At 35.7% G+C, this 23,641-nt stretch overlaps 1 protein-coding gene across 1 annotated transcript in view; it reads right to left on the minus strand.

The window, feature by feature from the left end:
- Window positions 1–23,641, minus strand: part of PJA2 (praja ring finger ubiquitin ligase 2) — a 74,340-nt gene that overhangs the window by 15,930 nt on the left and 34,769 nt on the right. The window contains exons 5-7 of the mRNA XM_065546630.1: window positions 15,916–16,101; window positions 11,163–11,345; window positions 4,683–4,794 (exon numbers count right to left, since the gene is read on the minus strand). Coding sequence (XP_065402702.1) covers window positions 4,683–4,794; window positions 11,163–11,345; window positions 15,916–16,101 — 481 coding nt within the window. The remainder of the gene's footprint in view (window positions 1–4,682; window positions 4,795–11,162; window positions 11,346–15,915; window positions 16,102–23,641) is intronic.

Genomic DNA, 23,641 nt, shown 5'->3' on the forward strand with positions numbered 1-23,641 from the left:
GCACATACCACAGTGACTTCTCTCTCATACAGCAAGCCACGGCGATGCCATTTCCATCAAGGTCTGGACCTCAGCCCTGAGGTAGACTAGGCACTCTTCCTTGGATTGTCCTAGCTTTGCCTGACAGGTGGTGGTTGCTCCTTATATGTGCTTTTCACGTATTCTTTAGAATTTTTATTTCCTCCTAGCCAATCCCTTGTTATTCTACTTCTTTGTTCTAGTTTAGAATTCTTTATATTGAACTTTCCCATTGCAAGACAGGAAATGGAAGGTAAGATCCTGTTATCTGTCCCTTTCCTTCTCACATAGCTATAATTATGAATCTTATCCAATTTCCCATATGTACTACTGAAGATAGAACCTGCTTGCAAGAACTCATCTCTGCTACACATAAACAGAAATAAAGGATATTATTTATAGTAACTTTCATTTGGGGAGGTTATTCCAGGCTAATTATGCTTTGATATATGTTTGTCTCAACGGGTTCATCATCTCTTTCTAATGATTATTTGCACATTTGCAGTGCTAATAATACCTCAAATTTCATATATGTAAAAATAACTTATTGCCTTGGTACTGTCATGTATTTAAGATAATCCAGGATCACTTATAAGCAACACAAGCAAAAGATAGCATTTTATAGCCACTGCTATGAAAATCTATGAAAATTAAAAAAACAAAAAACAAAAAACTATCTACACCTTTAGGCAGTACAATGTATTTACAATAGTTAGTCCAAGAGTCAGAAAGACAACTAAATAGCCTAAATCACCCAATCTAGAATACATTTTAAAGTAGCATTTAAAGTAGCATAATCCTTTATCAGCACAAAATTTTGTTCTGAAGAATAAAATACAATTCAGTTTTTAAAGAATGAAGATAGCAATACTGATTCTGAATGACAAACACTGAATCCAGATTTGTTCACTGATTACATCACTTAGTTGACTGTTGATTTGAATAAACCTGTATGAATATACCATTTACTGAGAGCTCCCCAATACAAGCAGGTATTTTGCTAAAGGCTTTAACACAATCTCACAACAACCCATCAGGTAGATTTTATTATTCCCATTTTCTAAATGAGGAAGCTAAAGCTTAGAGAGGTTAAGTGAATTATCCAAGGTCACATAGCCTAACTCTTTCACACAAAAGCCCATCTTCTTAACCTCCACATTACTGCCTTCCGAGTGCCTATGCCTGGGTATATATAGGTGCTATTGTATGTAGAGACTTTACAAGGGGCCCGTGGGTATGGACAGTCTTAAGATGATCAGTTTCAATAAGCTTTCTTAGGTAATCTTTCTTCAAAATGATCCACATAAGAATGTACCTGCAGTATATCATGCTGGTTCTCTGTTCTAACATTCTGTTTATACTTACCTTTCTTCCACTTTTATAAATAAAAGCACACTTCTTACCCATTCAGGGGGACAATCTGAAGTATGGAGGTAGAACTGAACTCTAATGACTAACAAATCTTTTGGGTGACTTCCAATCCCTTGCTTAAACAAACAAACAAACAAAACTGAACGAATCTAAGGAATATCTAAACAACTTAAGTTGATGTGATTCTGGGTAAATATCTCAAAAGAATTCAGTGACAATGCCATAATAAACTCCTTCCATTCCTGTTAATTTATTTAGGTGAACAACATTTTTCAACCTTACATTCATAAGATGAAAATCAAAAGTAAAACTTATGCTGAAATGTTTCTCATTTCAGTAATAAATAAAATTCACTCATAACTGGGAAAGGAAAATGCCTCCTCTCATTAGATGCATTTCCTACAAAATACTTATCGAAATTCATAATTTATTTTTGATCATTTGGATACTATTAATTGTAACTCAATTTAGCCACTTTTTACATTAAAAATTTTAAATATTTTTCTAGGGAAGAAGTACAATAAAGTAAATACTACTACTTAGATTTATGCTGAAAAATTTTAGATGTCAACATAAACGTGCAAGGGGATTTTTTCAAAATCCATTTTGAGAAGTAGAAAAGTTTCAAAAAGTTAAATATGTTTAATGTTTTATCCTCTCCTCACTCAAATTAGAGACACAGATATAGGGAGACAAAGACATATTGCCAGTATTTTCACCAAAAGCCACTACCTGAAAAGAACGATCAATCTAGTATTGGAAAAATACCAGAAATGAAAGCAACTACTTCCAAAAACTTATAGGGCTGCTTGAGAAACAAACAAACAAAAACAAGCAGTTTGTTTTGTTTTTGTTTCATTTAAAGAGTGTCAGTGTTAAATATAAAAGAAATAATCATAGATTATTTTTGTTTCATTTTAAAAAATGATTAAATGCATACTGAACATAGGAAAATAAGATTTCTGGAGAGTGACAGGAAGAAAACTGTATTGATTTTCTAGGAGTGAAACATTTCAATCAAATTCAAATAAATTAAATCAGAGCACTAAACTGTGAAGAAGCTGATAAGCCTTAGAGAAGAGAGATGCTTAAAGCCATTAAACAGAGGCATAAGTATAGACTGGTAGGAATAATGCCACTGGGTTCACTACTGGTAGAAGCCAACAACGTGAGACTGTAAGCTCTTACTTGCCTCTTGTCTTAGTTCACCGCTAGTGCCTTTACCTAGCATGACCTCTCAAGACCAGTCTCTCTGGCTCTTCTTTCCAGATGCCAAATGTCACATTCCCCACTAGTAATAAATAATAAAACATTTCATTCTCAACACTTCTTTTTAAAGTTATCTCCGTATTATAGGAAATCATAAACCATTAGCATAAAATGAAAGACTAAATGTTGTGAAATCAGACCCTAGAACAGACCTAGCATAAGGAAATGAGTGATCCTTAATTTTTATATATTTCTGATGCAAGTTACCATGCTATACCATTATTTCTTATGTGTCAGAATTTGCCAAGGCAGGTTAAATAATTTGGCAAAAATCCTAAGTGTATCCTATCTCATGATGTTCTTTCTGACTTTTTTCCTAGTATAGAGTATTTCTGCTATGGTTACTTTGAGAAAAATTATTCATTGTAAAGCATAACTGAAAGCAATCTCCATGGACAATTACATATGTAAAAAAAGTGATGACAAAGCAGAGCTAGCATAAATGTATGCGAACATGTATATGCATGCATGCATGCATGTGTGTGTGCAAATGGATAGGTATCTAATATCTATAGATGTCTGTATCTAATATCTATAGATATTACAGATGTCTAATATATAGCTAATGTATATGCTATGTATTACATATAGTTATATATAGCTAATATATACTGTTATATGTTATATATGTTATATATAGCTAATATATACTAGGTATTATATATAGTATATACTATATACACTAGATATGTTATATATAGCTATATATAATATTATATATGTAATATATAGTACATATAGTATATAATATAATTACAAATTAGAGGTAATTTAAAGACAAATATATCTAATAGAGATATAATACATCCAATATATATTATATATTATATACTAGAGAGGTAATATATTAGATATATAAATATATTATTAAATATATCAATATTAGATAGGTACCTGCTACCTAATTTGTCAATCTAAAGTAGACTTCCTGGCTGGGCATGGTGACTCATGTCTATAATCCCAGTGCTATGGGAGGCCAAAGTGGGAGGATTGCTTCAGGGCAGGGGTTTGAGAGCAGCCTGGGTAGTAACATAGTAAGACCCTATCTCTACCAAAAAAAAAAAAACAGAAAAAACCCAAACCAGGTCTGATGGCCCATATCTGTAGTCCCCGCTACTTGGGACAGGCTAAGGTGAGCTGATCGCTTGAGCCCAGCAGTTCAGGGCTGTAGTAAGCTATGACTGTACCACTGCACTCCAGCTTGGGCGACACAGTGAGATCTTGTCTCAAAAATAAATAAATACATAAACTGGACTTTCTAATCTCAGAAAATTTAAAGACAAAATATATTATAATGCTTCTAAAAGTTCTTACCAAGTTTTTTGTCCTCTCACCTGTGGCTCATTCACCAGTCATTTCTGTACCTATATTTTGGAAATCACTTTGGAAATAGTGATTTAAAGAAAGATTTCTTTTAATGAAATCCACTGGTACAGTAGTAGTTCCCAAACACGAAAATACTTGGGCTTTGAACTTAGGCAAATAACATTTAAGAACAAGTTTTTCTGTTTTAGTTAAATAATGAAAAGAAGGCAAGAGAAACTTAGGCAGCAAATATGCCCCATTTATTGAAGTGTGTATATGTTTGTTGGGATAAGGAGCAGCAAATTTCCTAACTGCATTAGGCAGCCGGAGAGTATTTAGAAGCCATGAGAAAAAAAGAGATTTGTAATATATCCTTAGCTTCAACTGCATTTCACAAATACACCTGTGCATGTGTATATAAGATATTCACTCTCGTACTTGTATAATTCAATAGAGAAAAAGGTATTATTTTCTAAATGTAAGCAAAACATTTTCCATCCTGCAATAAAAACTGAGAAATACTGAAATTTAAGGCAAACTAGCAGGACACCAAGTATAATATGTATACACATACTAGTGACAATTATTATTCAATAACTGTTACTAAACTGATGGGAAAAAGATTCACCTTTTCTTAAGAATAGTCTCAAAATCCCTTTGAACCTTTATCATTTTGCATCCCATCAACTTATATATGGACATTAGAGTTATGAACATACCTCCATAGCCTGGGCTAAGCGTTCTTCTAATGCCATGTAGGTAAGGAACTGAGGATCCACATATGAAATAGCTTCGGCAACTCCTAGTCCATCTGCAAAGCCATCAAATAGGCTGAAAAAAAAAAAAAGAAAGAAAAAAAAACAGAAAAACAAAACTCACCACTATGATTTGGGAAATCTTATGCTGAGGACATAATTGTATTAGCATACTGATAAGCCGATAAGCATGCTGTGAACAGAAAACCTTAAAATATTTTAATACCAACTTGTAGGGTTAGGGGCAGGAGGAACCCAACAGAAAAGTGAGGTGCTGAAGATAAGTAGTTAAGATACTACTACCTCATCCAACAGGCTGCCAAACTCAATGCACAAAGTTTATAGAAAAATTCTCTTTTGTGTTTCTGGCTCCAACTCTAGAGACTGCTTAAAGGTACCGGTTGAGCATCCCAAATCTGAAAATCTGAAATCCAAAATGTGCCTATGAGTATTTCCTTTGTATGTCATACTGGCACTCAAAAAGTTTCAGATTTTGAACCATTTTAGATTTTGAATTTTCAAATCTGGGATGCTCAACTGGAAGTATATGCAAATATTCCAAAATCTAGGAAAAAAATCCCAAATCCCAAACACTTCTGGTACCAAGCATTTCAGTTGAGGGATATAGTACATTTCCCCACCTGATTATTTCCCACACATTTCTTCTGTTTTTCAGTTTCCAATTTGCATGTAGATGAGAGTATGACAAAGAAAATAACTATATATTTTTTAATTCTATCATTACTCATGGCCTCTTTTTTCTTTTCTCATTTTGTAATGCTGAATAATTCTAGATTTTAAAATATTTTATTATTTCAAGCCTTTCTCATTAATCTATCATCTCCTCTTCTAAGATTAGGCCACCTCCATTACTATACAGCTTGAAAAATATCTAGCTCCTAACTGCTCATTTTTATTATAATTTTCTCTTAAAAACCGTTAAGCTCCTAGAAGGAAAACATGTCTCACTTTGGTCCTATTCTCTTTCCTCCACCCCTGAACACATCGAGATTCCTCCCTTTCCTCTAGTCTTGGAAATACTAAGTATTTCAAAATTTGAAAACTATAAGCATGTCCTTGGTCCTCTTCTCTCTAATCTTGCTCCCTTGGAAACTATTAATATATATTCAAGCCCATTTTCTTCAATTATCCTCTCTGCAGGTAATTCCTAAATCTCTACCTAATTCCTAAACTCCCCTGAAGCTCCTGACCTACATTTCTAGTTGTATGTGGGGCACTTTGAGTAGATGTATTCCTACCACCTCTTAAGTACAAGAGATCCTAAACTGAGCTTATTTTGTCTAAAGACAAACTTGTTGACTTTCATATCCTATCATATTTGAATATCATAGTCCTAAACATCCACAAACAACCTAGCTCAAAAATCATTTTGATGTCAACCCATGTGCCATAATTAAAATTACCCATCTATTGCCGAGAGACACAAAAATGGTTCTTAAAAAGAGTATGTTATAGTTTAGCAGTATCTGGAAATCAAGTATCACACAATACAAAGCAACAGACATGCTCATATAATCACAGATTTTGGAATTAATATTAAGAATTACTGAATCCACCCACCCTTGAAATACTGAAACTCCCTCATCTAGCAGTAAGATGTAATACAAAGAGAAAGAGCCCTGAAGTCAGTAAGACATAGTAGGTGTGCAAAGGTGCCTGGTACAGGGATGGTACCATAGTAGACATTCAAGAAACAGAAGAAACATTCCTTCCATGCAGAAAATACACTGCTTTCTAAGGTGGTATGTACCAGTGCGGGATAGCACTACTAGGAATTTAAAACATATTAAGTATTCCTACTTGTAACTTTTGCTCTGTTGCTGTAATTCTGCCTGCTGAAACAACATAAATTGTGTCTTCCTTCTCTTTGCAAAACGACCCTTCAAACGACTGAAGACAACTATCTCCCAATAATTCTTTTCTTCTCCAGGCTAAGCAAATCTAGACACTCAAAGCATAATATCCAGTTGTAATTTGGCCCACTACAAATAATCAGTTAAAAATTCTAAGATCATGTACTTGGCAGTCACCATGGTAATAACTGTTTCAGGCCAGGTGTGGTGGCTGTAATCCCAGCATTTTGGGAGGCCAAGGTGGGCCTTTGAGCTCAGAAGTTCAAGACCAGCCTGGGCAACATGGCGAAAGCCCGTATCTACAAAAAAATACAAATATTAGCCAGGCATTGGTAGCTCATGCCTGTAGTCCCAGCTACACGTGAGGCTGAGGCTGGAGAATCACTTGAGCCTGGGAAGTAGAGGTTGCAGTGAGTCAAGTTTGCACCACTGCACTCCAGCCTGAGTGACAGAATGGGACCCTGTCTGAAAAAAAAACATAAAACAAAAAACGAAAAAACAAAAAATTGTTTCAGACAAGAACCACTAATAGGTGCTAAAACTAGTGGATGGAAGTTTGACAGTTTAAGAAGAAACATGTTATTTACAGTCTCAAAGTATCTTCACGCTAGAAGCCTATTGACTACAGTTGACCCCTAAACAACAGGAGCTTGAGCTGCGTAGGTGGGTACCCTTAACCTCAGTTTTTTTTACACCCTGCCACCTCTGAGATAACAAGACCAATCCCTCCTCTTCCTCTTCAGCATACTACTCAACATGAAGACAGCAAGGATGAAGACCTTTATGATGACCTACTTCCACTTAATGAAGAATAAATATATGTTCTCTTTTTATGATTTTCTTAACATTTCTTTTCTCTAGCTTGCTTTATTGTAAGAATACATATCACATACAAAATATGTGGCAATCAACTGTTTACTTTATCATAAGGCTTCTGGTCAACAGTGGACTATCAGTAGTTAACCTTCTGAAGAGTCAAAAGTTATGCTTGGATTTTCTAGTGCACAGGGATCAGCACCCCTAACCCCTGTGTTGTTCAAGGGTCAGCTGTATAAAAGGATAAATGACAACTGTAAAGAAATCTGAAAGATAACATCATAACCAAATCAGATTTTATATCACCAGTAATGGGTTGATTTGACACCATGTATTTTCTGATATGTACTGCAAAGGACAAAACATCATTTCTAGGGTGTTTCTGCTAAAAATTCACAACTCAAATCTATTCATGACAGACAAATACACCCTAAGGGACATTCTAAAAAATAAATGACCTGTACCGTTCTTCTAGTGCCATGTAGGTAAGGAACTGAGGATCCACGTATGAAATAGCTTCGGCAACTCCTAGTTGCCGAAATCTCAGGGTAACGAAAAACAAAGACTAAGGAAATGTCCACATTAAAAGAGACTCGTTAACTAAATACAATGAAAAATCTAATACAAAGATTAGACCAGAAAAAAATTTCTCTAACGGCACTGGTGGAACAACTACGAACATCTAAATAAGGTCTGTAGATTAGATGATATTGTATCAGCATTAATTTGCTGACTTTGACAATTTTACTGTGTTATGTAAGAAAGTAGTCTTGGATTTGGAAATTCATTCTAGAATATTTACAAGTAAAGAAAGGGACATCATGCCTGCAACTTACTCATAAGTGGGTCAGAAAAAAACCTTACTATAAGTATAAAGAAAGGAAAGACAGAATGGTAACACAAACGTGGTTTTAAAATGTTAGCATTTAGGAAATCTTAGTGAAGGATATATGAGGATTTTTGTACTATTTTTGTCATTTTTCTGTAAGTCTAAAATTATATCAAATTATTTAAAAATTCTATTAAGCCACAGTTATATCCACACAGAATTAACTTCTCACAATCTTATTAGGTTAATAAGAACTCAATTTCTTACAGGAAGACAGAGAAGTTAAGGAGTTATCAAACAAAAAACAAACGGTAGAGTTGGGATTTGTCAGTATCTAAAACGATGATTTCTCTGTGTCACTTCCTACCACACCAAGCTATCAGGTACTCTTTAGTATTCTGAACACTAATGCAACTTGTAACTAATGCAACTAATGAAAACAAGTAAATAAACTTGATAGAGGACTTTTTCCATTTTCCTTTAAACTAAATTAACGAACCAAAAGGCTTCACTTTTTTCCTAAGCAGTGGTGAAATGAAAAAACGTGTGCCAAAGTTTGACCTCAGAGACAAGAACTGCTGCTCTTTGCCATGGCTTTACCCATAGCATGCTATTTTAATATAGAAATGAAACCACATTTTCATTTTATCAACCTTTAGACATTGCCACATAAATTAATGTAGTACCATATAAGCAAATAATGAGGTGCGGACATAGAGCAACCTTCAAAATTTGTGTCTTAAAATTAATGCTAAAATGTTTCTATAATTTAAAAAAAAAAAACTACTTTGAAGCTCTGTACAGTTTTAGACCATTAGTAAGGTTTCTAAAACCTTAACACAACAGCCATATCTAGAAAGATCATCAGTGAACTAGAACCTAAAGTAATAGTTTCTCAAATTTAAGTTCAAACTATATTCAGAGTCTGGGCACGGTGGCTCACACCTGTAATCCCAGCACTTTGGGAGGCCAAGGAGGGCAGATCACTTGAGGTCAGGAGTTTGAGACCAGCCTGGGCAACATTGTGAAACCCTGTCTGTACTGAAAATATAAAAATTAGCTGGATGTGGTGGCAGGCGCCTGTAATTCCAGCTACTTGGGAGGCTGGGGCAAGAAAATCACTTGAACTTGAGAGGCGGAGGCTGCAGTGAGCCGAGATCACACCACTGCACTCCAGGGCAACAGAACGAGACTCCATCTCAAACAAACAAATTATATTCAGTAAAAACTTCCATTATTCCTTCAAATTTTTAGGTAAAACAACTTTTTTGGAAGTTATTTGGAAATATGTGTCCATACCCTGAAAAATACTACGTATCTTAGTAATGTCACCTCCAATTATTTGTCCTAAATGAAAAACCAGAAGTATAGAAAAAGTTTTATGCAGGATGGGGAAGAAAAAGTTCACTGCACTATTTCAATGAGTCAAAAATCCGTTAAATCTTAGTGCCCCTATAGGAAGGAGCATCTTCGTAACAGAGCTGTAAAAAATTATTTTTAGAGTCTTGAAAATGTGCAACAGAAAAAATTCCTTCATATGAAACCATAATTGCCTCCCAACATGCACAGATGATGCTAAACAGATGATTCTTTCAACTGCTGAACACTCTGAGGAATTACTTTGCATAATGGAGACAGAAGACTTCCGAATTAACAAGGAGTGCAGTAAAAAGGTAATGGGGAGACAGAGAGAGGAAGGAAAAGAGAGAAGCATCAAGATCAGCAAGACTGGGACTAGGTAAAGCCGCTTATTCTTCATAACGTATGGGAAGCCAGAAAATGTGTTTTAAAGTATGAGAATGTTTAAGGTAGAATTACAAACTGCATGGCTGTAATGAAATACCATTTCTACTTCCCCAAAATGGTAATAAAAGTCTGTTCTCCACACATTTTTCCCCCCCTTGGGAAGTAAGAATAGGAAAGGGCAAGGAAGATCTCAAGATGTTCAGTTTCCCTTCTAGAACAATCTGGAGAAGTACAGAGAAGTAGCTAGCACACACAGAAAGAGAAATTAAAGACACAAAAGAGGGCTTAAAACATACGTTCCGGAAACCTGAAGAGATTCAGGAGATATACATGAGTTTTTTCTTATTTATTTTTCTGAATTTTCTGTAAAGGAATTTTAATTGGAAAAACAACACAAATTCTTAAAAATATATTTGTACAGAGAAAGAAACAAGGGTGAGTACATCAAGATATCTTTTTTGCCCCAGAAAAAGTAAAAAAAAAAAAAAGGGGGATCAGTTAGGACACCTTTCTGCATCTCAATAGTTACCTGCTTCCAGTGGGCTACTACACACTTGAAAGACACTATAAACCAAAACAGTTAAATTCTGAGCATTGTATCATAAGTAGTAACAATTTCACAATACAATTCACTTATATGTTACTTTCATTTGAAGCTGACTATTCTTTGTCAAGCATAAAGTAAATTAAATGCTTTCAACATCTCTTGGAAAGTAAAATTTTATCTTCTATATTTTACATACAGAGAAGGAAAAGGAAGAACAGGGAAGGAAAACTATTCTTACGGTTTTCTGATTCAACCACAGGTTTTAAAATTCAAGTGGTATTCATTAAGAAGCTATTTTTGAAAGAATTACGCTAAGTACTACAGGGCATATAAAGCAAAATTTTAAAAGTCAGAAATCTAAAACTCAAAAAATGTGTATAAGTAACTAGGATATAAGGTGAGCTTCAAGAGAGCTAAAGGTCAAAGGAAGAGATCACTGACTGGAGGAAGCAAGAAAGGGTCCAAGTTGGAAGGAACATTTGAAATGAGCTTTGAAGAAGAGGAGAACTAACAGATGGGAAAAATTAGAATATTTCTTAGCTAGCAGAGATTTAATTTTCATAATTTAGAATCATGAACTCATTCTACTCAAAGAGTCTAATTAAGCATCCTAATAAAATCATGCTACATACCTCCAATCCACATCTAAGTCTTCACTCACACTGGAGTCATCCTCCAGGTTATTGTTACCATCCAACATGAAAGCTGGCTGTGCAAATTCATTGGCAGGTTCATTTCCCTCATCACTGCTGCTTTCATTGACTTCATTGTACTGTAACCAAGGAATTTCTCCCTCTTCCAAGGATGTCTGTTCCCTAGTACATTTTAAAGGAAGAAAAAAATATTATTTTAAAACATACCGTAACACTGTCTTTAATTCTATTCCATGCAAGTGGATTATGTTGAGTTCTAAGCTCTTGGTACTTTTATAAACCTAAAAAACTGTCTTCCTTAACTGCAGAATTATGTAAAAAAGGAAAGAAATTAGTATAGGGTCATATGTATACAGAAATAGTTCCTAATTACATAGGAACATATTTATTTGATTTACAAATTATCTATGCTCTGTTTTCTCCTTCTGTAGGAGAAACATAAGAAAAATCCATCCCTGACTATTTGAATTTTAAAACACTGCTCTTGAGTACTTTCCCTTCACAGTTAAAATCTGAATTCCTTAACCTGGCCTTCAAATCCTTGCATAACACATTCTTTCTGTTCAGTCCACTTCTCCAACAGCATCTCTCATCACTCTTCCCCCAGCTACTAGGCTCCTACTGTTCTTTCTACTTTTGCAACACATGGAGATCATTTCTACCTTGGGGCCATTTGCTCTACCTAAAATGTTCTTGCACTGAATGTTTACCTTGCTACTTTCTTTTTGATGTTCATGTCAGATTATAAGTCACCTGCTCAGGGAGGCCTATCTTGAACATTCAGTTTAAATAGCTCTCCAGTTACTGACTACCACATAACTCTGCTTATTTCAATTATAAAATTTATTTTTGCTTAACATTTTCTTATTTGTTTACTGTCAGTCTACTCCTAATAGAAACTAACTAAACAGGAACAGAGACACACAAATCAATGGTACAGATCAAGAAAATAAGGAGGAGATAAAGGAAGCATTTCAAAACAGGAAGAAAAAAAAAAGGACTCCTTAGGCTAGGTGCAGTGGCTCACCCCTATAATCCCAGCACTTTGGGAGTCCGGAGGCAGGCAGATCACTTGAGGCCAGGAGTTTGAGACCAGCCTGGACAACATAGTGAAATCCTGTCTCTACTAAAAGTACAAAAAATTAGCTGGGTGAATGCCTAATTTCAGCTACTCAGGAAGCTGAGGCATGAGAATCACTTGAACTCAGAAGGCAGAAGTTGCAGTGAGCTGAGATGACACCACTGCACTCCAGCCTGGGCAACAGAGACAGACTCTGTCTCAAAAAACAAAAAAGGACTCAACAACAAAATGTATTGGGACAACTGCGTATTAGGCTGTAGGGAGGGAGGTTAAATCCCTTAAATAAACTTTAGCTATACTTTTTTGAAGTACATGTGCATATGCACCCCCACCCTCACTTAAACAATGAGTACCAGAAGAGTCATGAGAGAAAATTTTACAAAAATTTCAGTGTCATTCTAAGTATGATATAAAACCCTGAAGTCACAAACAGACTGATAAATTCTACAACATTCACATTAAAGAAAACACTCACGGAAAAGTCAAAACGCCCAAAATTTGGACACAAAATTCAAATTGAGAAAAGTGAACTATAATACAAGAGAGACAAAGGGCTTTTCCTTAATAAATAGAAGCTTAAAATGTAAAAACAAACCATAAGAAAAACATCAATATATATCAACAGAAAGGAGGCAAAGGTTATATTTGGTTGGCAGAAAAGGAAATTCAAATAGCCCTTAACTATATAAAGAGAAGCTCTGCCTCATTTATAATAAGCAAAATGCAAATTAAAACAACTATGTTTCAACTATTAGCAAAAATAAAAAATTCTGATAATATCCTGTGTGTTGGTGAAATTTTGAAGAAAGGCAACCTATAGAGTGTTGGTAAGAAAGTGACAAATTTAAGTTCTTTGTAGGGAAACCTGGCAATAGCTATAGATTAGGTTTATGCATACTCACTGACCTAGTGGTTTGGCTTCCAGTTATTTCTCCTAAACAAGTATGCACAATGTGTTTTTTTTTTTCTTCAGCATTACTTACAATAACCAAAACTGTCCACCAAATGAAACTGGTATACTCATTTAGCATTATACAGTAAGTCCTCACTTAACTTTATAGACAGCTTCTTAGAAACTGTGACTTTAAGCAAAACAAGGTAGTACTATGCAGATTTTTAAAAAGAATAAAGGAAATCTACATGCATGAATATGAAACAATCTAAAAAACAGATCTATAAACAAAACAAATAACAAAAGCAAGGTGTACACATATGTCTACACAATGTGCTACCGGTTGTATAAAAAAAAATGGAATGTGTACACATATATGCTTAAGTTCAAAAAGGAAGCTGGTTATAATGGCTTTAAATAAAATCTAGGTTAGAAAAAATAAATATGTAATCATAGATTCATCAAAACAAGGTTGCCAGCTCTAAGAGCAAGTCTAAGGATGAAAAATGTGTGAGTAAAACCATAATTTGGCACTATAATAACGTAAAAGACTAATTTTGAAAAACTGGGCTTCTTAAATTACCAACATTCAATATCTCTGCTCTTGCTTTTTCTTTTGCATAGAAAGTTCTTTCTGAACCCTAATTCTCATCTTTAAGAACTCAGCTCAAAAGTCAATTCCAAAGAGACATCGTCCCTGACCACTCTAATTAATAGCTTCATTATTTACCTTCTTTCACATTACTGTTTTATTCCCTTCACAGTAATCATCACAGTGTGTAATGTACTGGGTTTGTATCTTGGTTATCATCTGCCTTTCCTACTGCAATGTAAGCTTCATGAAGGAATGTTATTTGTCTTGTTTACTGATACACAACTCCAATATCCAACACAATGCCTGGCACAAAGTAAATGCTCAATAAATATTTGCTGAGTGAATAATTACTAACACAAATGACATATGGATAATTTATACTTAGTAAACTAAACTAACAGTGATTAAAGGCAATCAAATATAAAATCATGAGGCCAGGCGTGGTGGCTCACACCTGTAATCCCAGCCCTTTGGGAGGCCAAGGCAGGCAGATCATCTGAGGTCAGGAGTTCAAGACCAGCCTGGCCAACATGGTGAAACACTGTCTCTACTAAAATTACAAAAATTAGCCAGGCATGATGGTGGGTACCTGTAGTCCCAGCTACTCAGGAGGCTGAGGCAGGAGAATCACCTGAACCTGGGAGACGGAGATTGCAGTGAGCCGAGATCGTACCACTGCACTACAGCCTGGGCAACAGAGAGCAAGACACACTCTATATATATATATATAGTGTGTGTGTGTATATCTCTCTCTCTCTCTCTCTATATATATATATGTGTGTGTGTGTATATATCTCATGAAGAAGAAAAAAGTGCCACCTCAACCTACCACTGTCAAAACCAATTATGTTTGTGAATTTCTCTTTATAGATTTTTCTATATATTTTATTTCTAGATTTTCTTATAGGATTAATCTCAAGCTGAAAATGTATATGCTTCAAGAAGTACAAGTTTTACTATTAGTCTAGACTGAAAAAGTTTTTCCTAAAAACAAAAAAACATAATTTACCAAAATAGTTCCCATGAGAGACTAAGAATTAGAACCAATTATCATAGAAAAAAATTATCATCAAAAAGATATTCTCCTACAATAAAACAAGAGGCCTAGATGGTTTCACAAGTGAATATTAACAAACTTTAAAGGAATAAATAAACTAAGCAACAGATGCAAAGGACAGAAAAAGAAAAAGAAAAGCATAAACATTCTTTTAGCAAAGCAAGTACCAAACTGATACTGAAACAAAAAACTAAAAGACAATTTGCATCTAGAAATCTCAATATAAAAATCCCATGTAAAATATTAGAATCCAGCAGCCCATTAAAATAACAATAAACCATGACTGTGATCAGATTTGGTTTATTTCAAGGAGCAAGGGAAGTTGAATATTAGCAAATCTAATTATAGAATAATTCCTCATGATCAGGGCAAAAGTGAAAAATCATCATGATCATTTCCATTGATGCTAAAAAGACTTTAATAAAATTCAACAAACATTCTTGCTAGAAACCCATAAAATAATAAAAGGTTGGAAGACAGCTACAACCATTCATTTACATCTTGTCTATGGCTACTTTTATACTGCAACAGTAGAGGTGAGTAGCTGCAACACAGACTGGACACAAAGCCATGAATATTTATTATCTAGTCCTTCATAGTATGTTTGACAACCCTTACAGTACTAGAGCTTTCTCATTAAAATGAGGAAAGAACAAAAATGTTAATCATCAATCACTGATATTTTGGAGAGATCATACAATGCAATTAGACAAGATTATGAACACTAGCTTTTGCAACTAACTTTCTCCATTTCTGTGAATGAATCACTGATTTCCCTCTTGAGGCTGTCCTTTCTCCCTTAAGCAATGACAGTACTAATTTACCCATTCCTATCTTAACCAAAATGACATTTTAGGTGCCCAACTTTTCTTATTAAAGCAAAGTGGAGACATACATTGTGTCTCAATAGAGGATACTGAAATTATCAGTGTTTTCAACTTAATTGTTCTTTTTAAAATACCAAAAGCATAATGAAAAAATCAGGGGGTCCTATTGGTTCTACATAAGGCTTATAAATACAATTAACGGCATATCCAACATTTGAATGTGATATATACCACTCTTGTACAATATACAGAAAAATAAATCTCACTGTTCTCAACATACCCTTCCTGAAGAGATAATTCTTGGTTTTCTTCTTCAGGGCCACTGCTATCACTCTGTAGCTCAGGTTCATTCTCATCTTTTCCTGGCAGAGTCTCCCAGCTTTCATCACTTGAGGATTGATCTTTTTCTGTACCAGAAAATCGATGAGGCAAAGAAGCAGACCATTCCCCATCACTGCATTCAGAACTGTAAATCAGAAGAGAAATAAACTATCATTATGTGTTCAGTTATTTTTATCATTTGGGGTGTTAACTAGATGATACGGTTTGGATCTGTGTTCCCACCAAATCTCATGTTGAACTGTAATCTGAAATGTTGGAGATGGGGCCTGGTGGGAGGTTACTGGATCATGGGGGTGGATCCTTCATGAAGAGTTTAGCGTTATCCCCTTGGTACTGTTCTTGCAATAGTGACTGAGTTTTCACCAGATCTGGTTGTTTAAAAGTGTGTGGCACCTCCCCCCTCACTCTTTCTTGCACCTGCTCCTGCCAAGTGAGAAGTCTTGTTCCCCCTCTGCCTTCCACCATGATTGGAAGATTCCTGAGGCCCCCCTAGAAGCAGAAGCCACTATGCTTCCTGTACAGCCTGCTGAACTGTGAGCCAATTAAACCTCTTTTCTTTATAAATTACCCAGTCTCAGGTGTTTGTTTATAGCAATGCACGGATGAACTAACACACCAGACATCACAGTATAGAGTGGACTGCTGATGCCACACATGCTTCGTTAGGTGTTAATTCAATCTTTAGACTATTAAACAAATAAATGCATGCAGCAGAGTATGACTCTTTGAAAAGAATATGGCACATGGCAAGTTATGGAACATATCACTTTACTTTTTCTTTCACTACATCCATGGTACCTAGATAGGGGCTTGTCATATTTTAGACATATTTCTAAATAAACTTTTAAGTACAATTTGGTAATCTTAAATGCTACCTGGAATAAATGTAAGTAGACTTACTGCATATCTAATATGACTATAACAACTTTCAAATTATATAGTGACAACTAATGACATATTTTCTATGAATAAATTTCTACTATTACCATGTAATAAAAAGTTAACTGTCTTTTTTCTTCCTTTTTCCCAAAGAACTTTTAAAGAAGTGACATTCAAATGCATAAAAAGCAGTACTGGCAAAACTTTACTGTCCTTAGGTAGGACCGTGAATACGAAGTAAGTTTCAGTTCAGGCCGGGCATGGTGGCTCATGCCTATAATCCCAGCACTTTGGGAGGCTGAGGTGGGCGGATCACCTGAGGTCGGGAGTTCGAGAGCAGCCTGACCAACATAGAGAAACCCCGTCTCTACTAAAAATACAAAATTAGCCGGGCGTGGTGGTGCACGCCTGTAATCCCAGCTACTCGGGAGGCTGAGGCAGAAGAACCACTTGAACTCGGGAGGTGGAGGTTGCGATAAGCCAAGATTGCATCATCGTACTCCAGCCTGGGCAACAGAAGTGAAACTCCCTCTCAAAAAAAAAAAAAAAAAGCACAGAAAATTACTTTTTTACATTTAGCTTTAGTCAACTTGGTTACATTTAACTACTCTTAGTTTTTAAAGAATTAGTCATCTTATAACTACCAAAGGCTAAAATATTACTTATTAGTGTTGAAAGTAAGTCTTAAATGCCCCCTCCAACCATATCAACCATTCTGGTTAAGAATCTCCTCAAAGATTTCTCTATGTTCACTTGACTTGGAAAATCAAAAATAACAATTTTAGTTTACATTTTTGAAAGGAAGTGATAATTGGTAGGAAAATTATATTTTAAAATGATGATTATTATGTCATTAATATGCAGTTAGTGATTTATTAACAGATGCACTCAAAAGATCAAGATGCTATTAACAAACAGTAGCACTAATCTAAGCTCTGAGAAGTTTAATAGAAGCAAAAATATAAAATCAATTGCCAATTTCCAGTAAACAATGGATGGCAGGGCACTAACATCCTGGAAAAGGAAAGCTATAAAACCTAGGCATAGCAACTAAAAGGTGTTCTTTCAGCTGGGTCTAAGCCAAAGTTCCTTGTATTCTGTACAATTTTCTGTGGCCCAAAGAATAATCTAATATAAACAATTTCTAGACTTATGTAAGTGTAAAAATCCAACACAGAAATTTGTTTTAAAGGAGCTTATTCAGCTAAGTTTCCTTGACTAAGAACCTTATAAAATTCAAAGCTAAATTACCAACTCCTATTGTAATATGTCTTTAACAATTAGGGCAAGATTTCTACATAAATTTGTGGCAATTCCTAACATATATAAAAGAGAAGCTCATTTAAAAAAAATAAATTTCACTCAGAATATGATCCTGTCCAAAGAGGTAACGTAAAAAAGCCCTCACTTTTCCATATTAATCAAATAACTCATGGAGTATCTCTAAACTTCAATACAAGAGGAAAGTCTATGATCAATAATCAACAAGCCTATTGGATTGGCAAAATTATGGATTTTTTGGGAAAGTTATGGATTGGCAAACTACTACAGGCTTGGGTTCAAACCTGGCTCTGCTGTCTGTTTTTTAATGGTCTGTGAGCTAAAAATGGGTTTCACATGTTTATCTTTAATTCTGCCTCTTAGTCACCAAAGCCTAAAATATTTACCATCTGCTCCTTTAAGAAAACGTTTGCAGACCCCAGGCCTATATCATTATTACTCATGATACCTAACCCTCAATGCTAAGGAGACAACTTTTAAATGTATATCCCCAGTCAGCCCCAACCACCACACTAAGCTTTTCCTATCACTAACTACCCTCTAAGCATTTTAAGATTTTTCACCTTCCTTGTCAAAAATTCTATTATGAAATTCATCTGTCAGATGAATCCCTCTCTTGATTTGTTATCTTTTAATGTTATCACCATGCTCTCATTCTGCAAACACTTATTTTTTGACTCTTCACAAACTGCCCACATTCAAATCCTTTCTTACTTTCCATTCTTTCTCTGCACAATGGCTCTTACAGTCTAGCTCCTTTTTCTCCGTTTCTCCTAAAATGTAAAACCCTGGTTCAAATGCTTTTCTCCAAATTAGACCTATATAGTCAATTATTAATTGGTGTTCCTAAATTTAATTCCACTCCCTCAAAATGCATTCCGAATACTACCATCACTTCAATTTATATATCAAACAGTACGTTTATAGTATTACTCCAAAAAACCTTCAACAGCTCTTTTTCCCTAATGCTACAGCTTTAGTTTCACAAACAAGCCATTTGCCTATCATTCTCACAATTTTTGTGGCAGTTGCACATTTACCTTCTGTCTTAAGGTATGATAGTTGAGAATACAGGTCCTGAAGTCAGTTTGCCTGGATTTGAATCCACTACTTATTAGCTATGAAAACCTCTCTATGCCTTTATAGTCTCACATATCAGGTGAATAAAACAACAGTATTTAATAGTTCACTGGGTTCATGTAAAGGGTATATGAATTAATATATATAAAACATTTTAACAATGCCTGATAAATAATGAGCCACCAATAACTGTTAGCAAATCTTTTTTTAAAAATCTTTTTTTAACATTTTTTTTTAACTTTTTTTTTTTTTTAACTCAAATACATTTAGTTAGGATAAGCAATTAAGTCCTGGATTTGATGTGCTACCTATATTTTACTTTCCATTAACATGAATACATAATGATTAAAATTAAAAACATTGTCTGTGTACCACTTAATATATTTCACCCACTTTGGAAATAGTGGCCTATAGAATAAAAAGTTAAATGTCTTTGAACAGCACTTATAATTTACTGCTATCTGATCCCAGTACTTTCTTGCATCCAACTCATGAATGCTCTATTTCAAACAGTGTCCTCAAAGTGTGAACTTTCACTACAACCATTCCTCTTGCCATCAGGAACATCTTTACAATCACTTCACCTTTTCCCCACTTCTAGGCCCAGATCAGACTCTATTTCTTTCAAGACCTTCCTGTATAAAATCGCTTATCTTGTTTTTCAATTATTTCATGAACTAGACTTCTTGTTTACTCAGTGCAGCTCACTACAACACAGCTGCTTCTTTAACATTGCAATTATTTTTCATAATAGTGCAGAGAAATCAAAGGAAATGGGTACTGAGAAAAGACAAACGGATGTGGAAATTAGGAGGTCACCACGGACATTAAAGAATATAGGGCCGGGTACGGTAGCTCACGCCTGTAATCTCAGCACTTTGGGAGGCTGAGGCAGGCGGATCACCTGAGGTTGGGAGTTTGAGACCACCCTAAGCAACATGGAGAAACCTGGTCTCTACTAAAAATACAAAATTAGCTGGGCGTGGTGGCGGGCGCCTGTAATCCCAGCTACTCAGGAGGTTGAGGTAGGAGAATCGCTTGAACCTGGGAGGTGGAGGTTGCAGAGAGCTGAGATGGTGCCATTGCACTGCAGCCTTGGCAACCAGAGCAAGACTTTGTAAAATAAATAAATAAATAAATAAATAAATAAATAAAAAGAAAGAAAGAAAGAGAAATAAAAGTAGCCAGGCATGGTGGTGCACACATGTAGTCCCAGCTACTCAGGAGGCTGAGGCAGGAGAATCGCTTGAACCCAGGAGGCAGAGGTTGCAGTGAGCTGAGAGTGCACTGCTGCACTCCAGCCTAGGTGACAAAGCGAGACTCTACCTCAATAAAAAAGAATATAGAAATAATATTAGGAATTGGATTTCAAGGCAGTAAGAAGAGTAGATAGTGACAGAATAGAGGCATTAGGTATGGAAAACTTTTTCTTAAAACTCAGCGGTGAAAAAGAAAACACAAACAGGCAAATAACAGAGAGCAAGAAAAAGTAAAGGTTTTCTTCAAGATAGAGAAAAACTCAAGGTTGAGAGATAGAGGGAAGCAACCTATGAGTAAGGACAATTAGATGAAGTATCAGAAATTACTATAGGCACAGAATGAGAGGGGCTACCTCTCTTCATTGAAGAGGAAATTAAAAATACAAATAAATACTACTATCCCCTAATATGGAGAAGAGGAAAATAAGAAAATTCACATTTATACATTTTTAACTTCTATAGGAAAACAAGAAATGAAGTTAACCACTAGGAGTACATGGAAGGAAAAACAAAAAGGGAAAAGATTTAAAAATCAACTTTTTCACGCCTGCAATCCCAGCACTTTGGGAAGCCGAGGCGGGCGGATCACGAGGTCAGGAGATCGAGACCATCCTGGCTAACACAGTGAAACCCCGTCTCTATTAAAAATACAAAAAATTAGCCAGGCGAGGTGGCGGGCGCCTACAGTCCCAGCTACTCGGGAGGCTGAGGCAGGAGAATGGCGTGAACTCAGGAGACGGAGTTTGCAGTGAGCCGAGATCGGGCCACTGCACTCCAGCCTGTGTGACAGAGTGAGACTCCGACTCAAATTAAAAAAAAAAAAAGAAGGCCGGGCGCGGTGGCTCAAGCCTGTAATCCCAGCACTTTGGGAGGCCGAGATGGGCGGATCACGAGGTCAGGAGATCGAGACCATCCTGGCTAACACGGTGAAACCCCGTCTCTACTAAAAAATACAGAAAACTAGCCGGGCGCGGTGGCGGGCGCCTGTAGTCCCAACTACTCGGGAGGCTGAGGCAGGAGAATGGCGTGAACCCGGGAGGCGGAGCTTGCAGTGAGCTGAGATCTGGCCACTGCACTCCAGCCTAGGCGACAGAGCGAGACTCCGTCTCAAAAAAAAAAAAAAAAAAGAAAAAGAAAAAGAAAAAGAAAAAACATCACTTTTTAAGAAGTAAGCAACAGAACAAACAGGACACAAAAATGATCGTGGAATAGTGAAGATCCATTCGTTCTAGATTTTAAAAGCGGGTGAGTGACACATTTAAAAGTTCTCCAAGTAAAAACTAAATTAAGTACTACTTTGATCTTCATATGATCCTTCACTGGTACTGACCCCTTTTAGCACTTAAGAGTTGTATTTAAAATGCAGATGACTATAATTTACTCAAATGTCACACTGTATACACTCAATTGTGAGCTAAAAAAACTTCATATACAGAATGAAATTATAGACAAAATTTATGTACAAATCCTAGGCAGAAATAAGCTATGGAAACATAAAACCAACCAAAAGCAATCTCTCATTCCATAATTCCCCAAGGTACTTGTTAGTTTGTTCTTCCTGGCATTTATCATAGCCAAAAGAAACTCAACTATAGGAGCCTAGGAAAAAGTGAAATTTTAAATATTTTGTTATCTGACATAATCTAAACATTTTGGAACTTTTACCACTATTAACACTGAACTGTAATGTCATACAGTGATACAAATGGATTATGTCCAAATATATGTCTGCTTAATTTTATTAATAAGGCCAAGATGGCTATGATTTTTGAATTGTGCCTGCCTTTTGTCACTTTCTGGTCTTTTTCCTTAATATCAGGATATTGTAATCCCATGAACTCCCTAGCATATCTGCAGAACAAACACATTTACACCTGATGTGCTCCTTCCAAACTTCTATGAACTTGAAAACAAGATAAAAAGGTTTGCTAAAATGTCAGCGCATGTGCTTTAAGATCTGTGCCTTAGCTGCATATAGATGTTTTATTTATTGTGGGTAGTACCAAGTTCTCAGAGAAACTCTTTCTTTGTGGCTTTCAGGTAATCTACACAGAAGAGGAAAGGTACTTAATTCAGCCTCACAATATAAATATGTATATTTTGTCTTCTTCATAAAGCTAGTGAACGTTATGGGAACAGGGACCATTACGATTTGCATTAACAGGGCACCTGGAACAAAGTCTGGCACTTAAGAAGATTTCAACAAATCTTTTAATGTATCATATCGAAGTCAACTAAATGGCTAATAATCATTTTATTTCCCAATAACTTCAACAAAATAAGTTGTCCCAACATTGTATCTTAAGTAAGGTTTTTTTAATTTTAAGCAAAGTTAAGTCCTAAGAACACAAAAATTCTGCAAGAAACCCCAAGTGCTATAAGGAATGGTCAGTAGATGGCATGCCTCTCTTCAAAGCAGTTAGGCCCAAGGTTAAGATGTGCTAGTATTGCTGAAAGGTTTTTTTTAAACTCAAGATCTTGTCCTCAAACAGCTACTAAACTTCTCAGGGTATACTTCAAAAGAGCAGGGTACTAACCTTAGCTCTTTGGTCTAATTCTAAGTCTGGTAATTATATGCTGCCTATTAAAATTCCCCTTGGAGTCCTAATTTAATAAGGTGGGGCTCAGTTCCTGTCAAACAACTCAGAGCAATGCTACTGGCTGCAGTGCTTATCCCATAGAGTGTAACATTTCAGATGTGATTAAGTGATCATTTAGAATTTTTCAGGGAAGAAGGCAATCATGAATTCATTAAAATACTTTTCTACTTATAAAGAATATATATTCCATTTTTTAAAAAGTAGCCAAAGTTCCTATATCTGAAAAATGCTGGTCAGGTGCAGCGGCTCACGCCTGTAATCCTAACACTCTGGGAGGCTGAGGCAGGTGGATCACTTGAGGTCAGGGGTTCAAGACCAGCCTGACCAACATGGTGAAACCACATCTCTACTAAAAATACAAAAATTAGTTGGGCATGATGGCATGCCTGTGGTCCCAGTTACTCAGGAGGCTGAGGCAGAAGAATTGCTTGAACCTAGGAGGCGGAGGTTGCAGTGAGCTGAGATCACACCACTGCACTCCGGCCTGGGCAACAGAGAGAAACTCTGTCTCAAAATAAATAAATAAATAATAAAAAAATTAAAATGTCACAATGAACTTTAGTTA

The sequence above is a fragment of the Macaca fascicularis genome, chromosome 6 (genome assembly GCF_037993035.2).
Source record: "Macaca fascicularis isolate 582-1 chromosome 6, T2T-MFA8v1.1".
NCBI classification, from domain to species: Eukaryota; Metazoa; Chordata; class Mammalia; order Primates; family Cercopithecidae; genus Macaca; species Macaca fascicularis.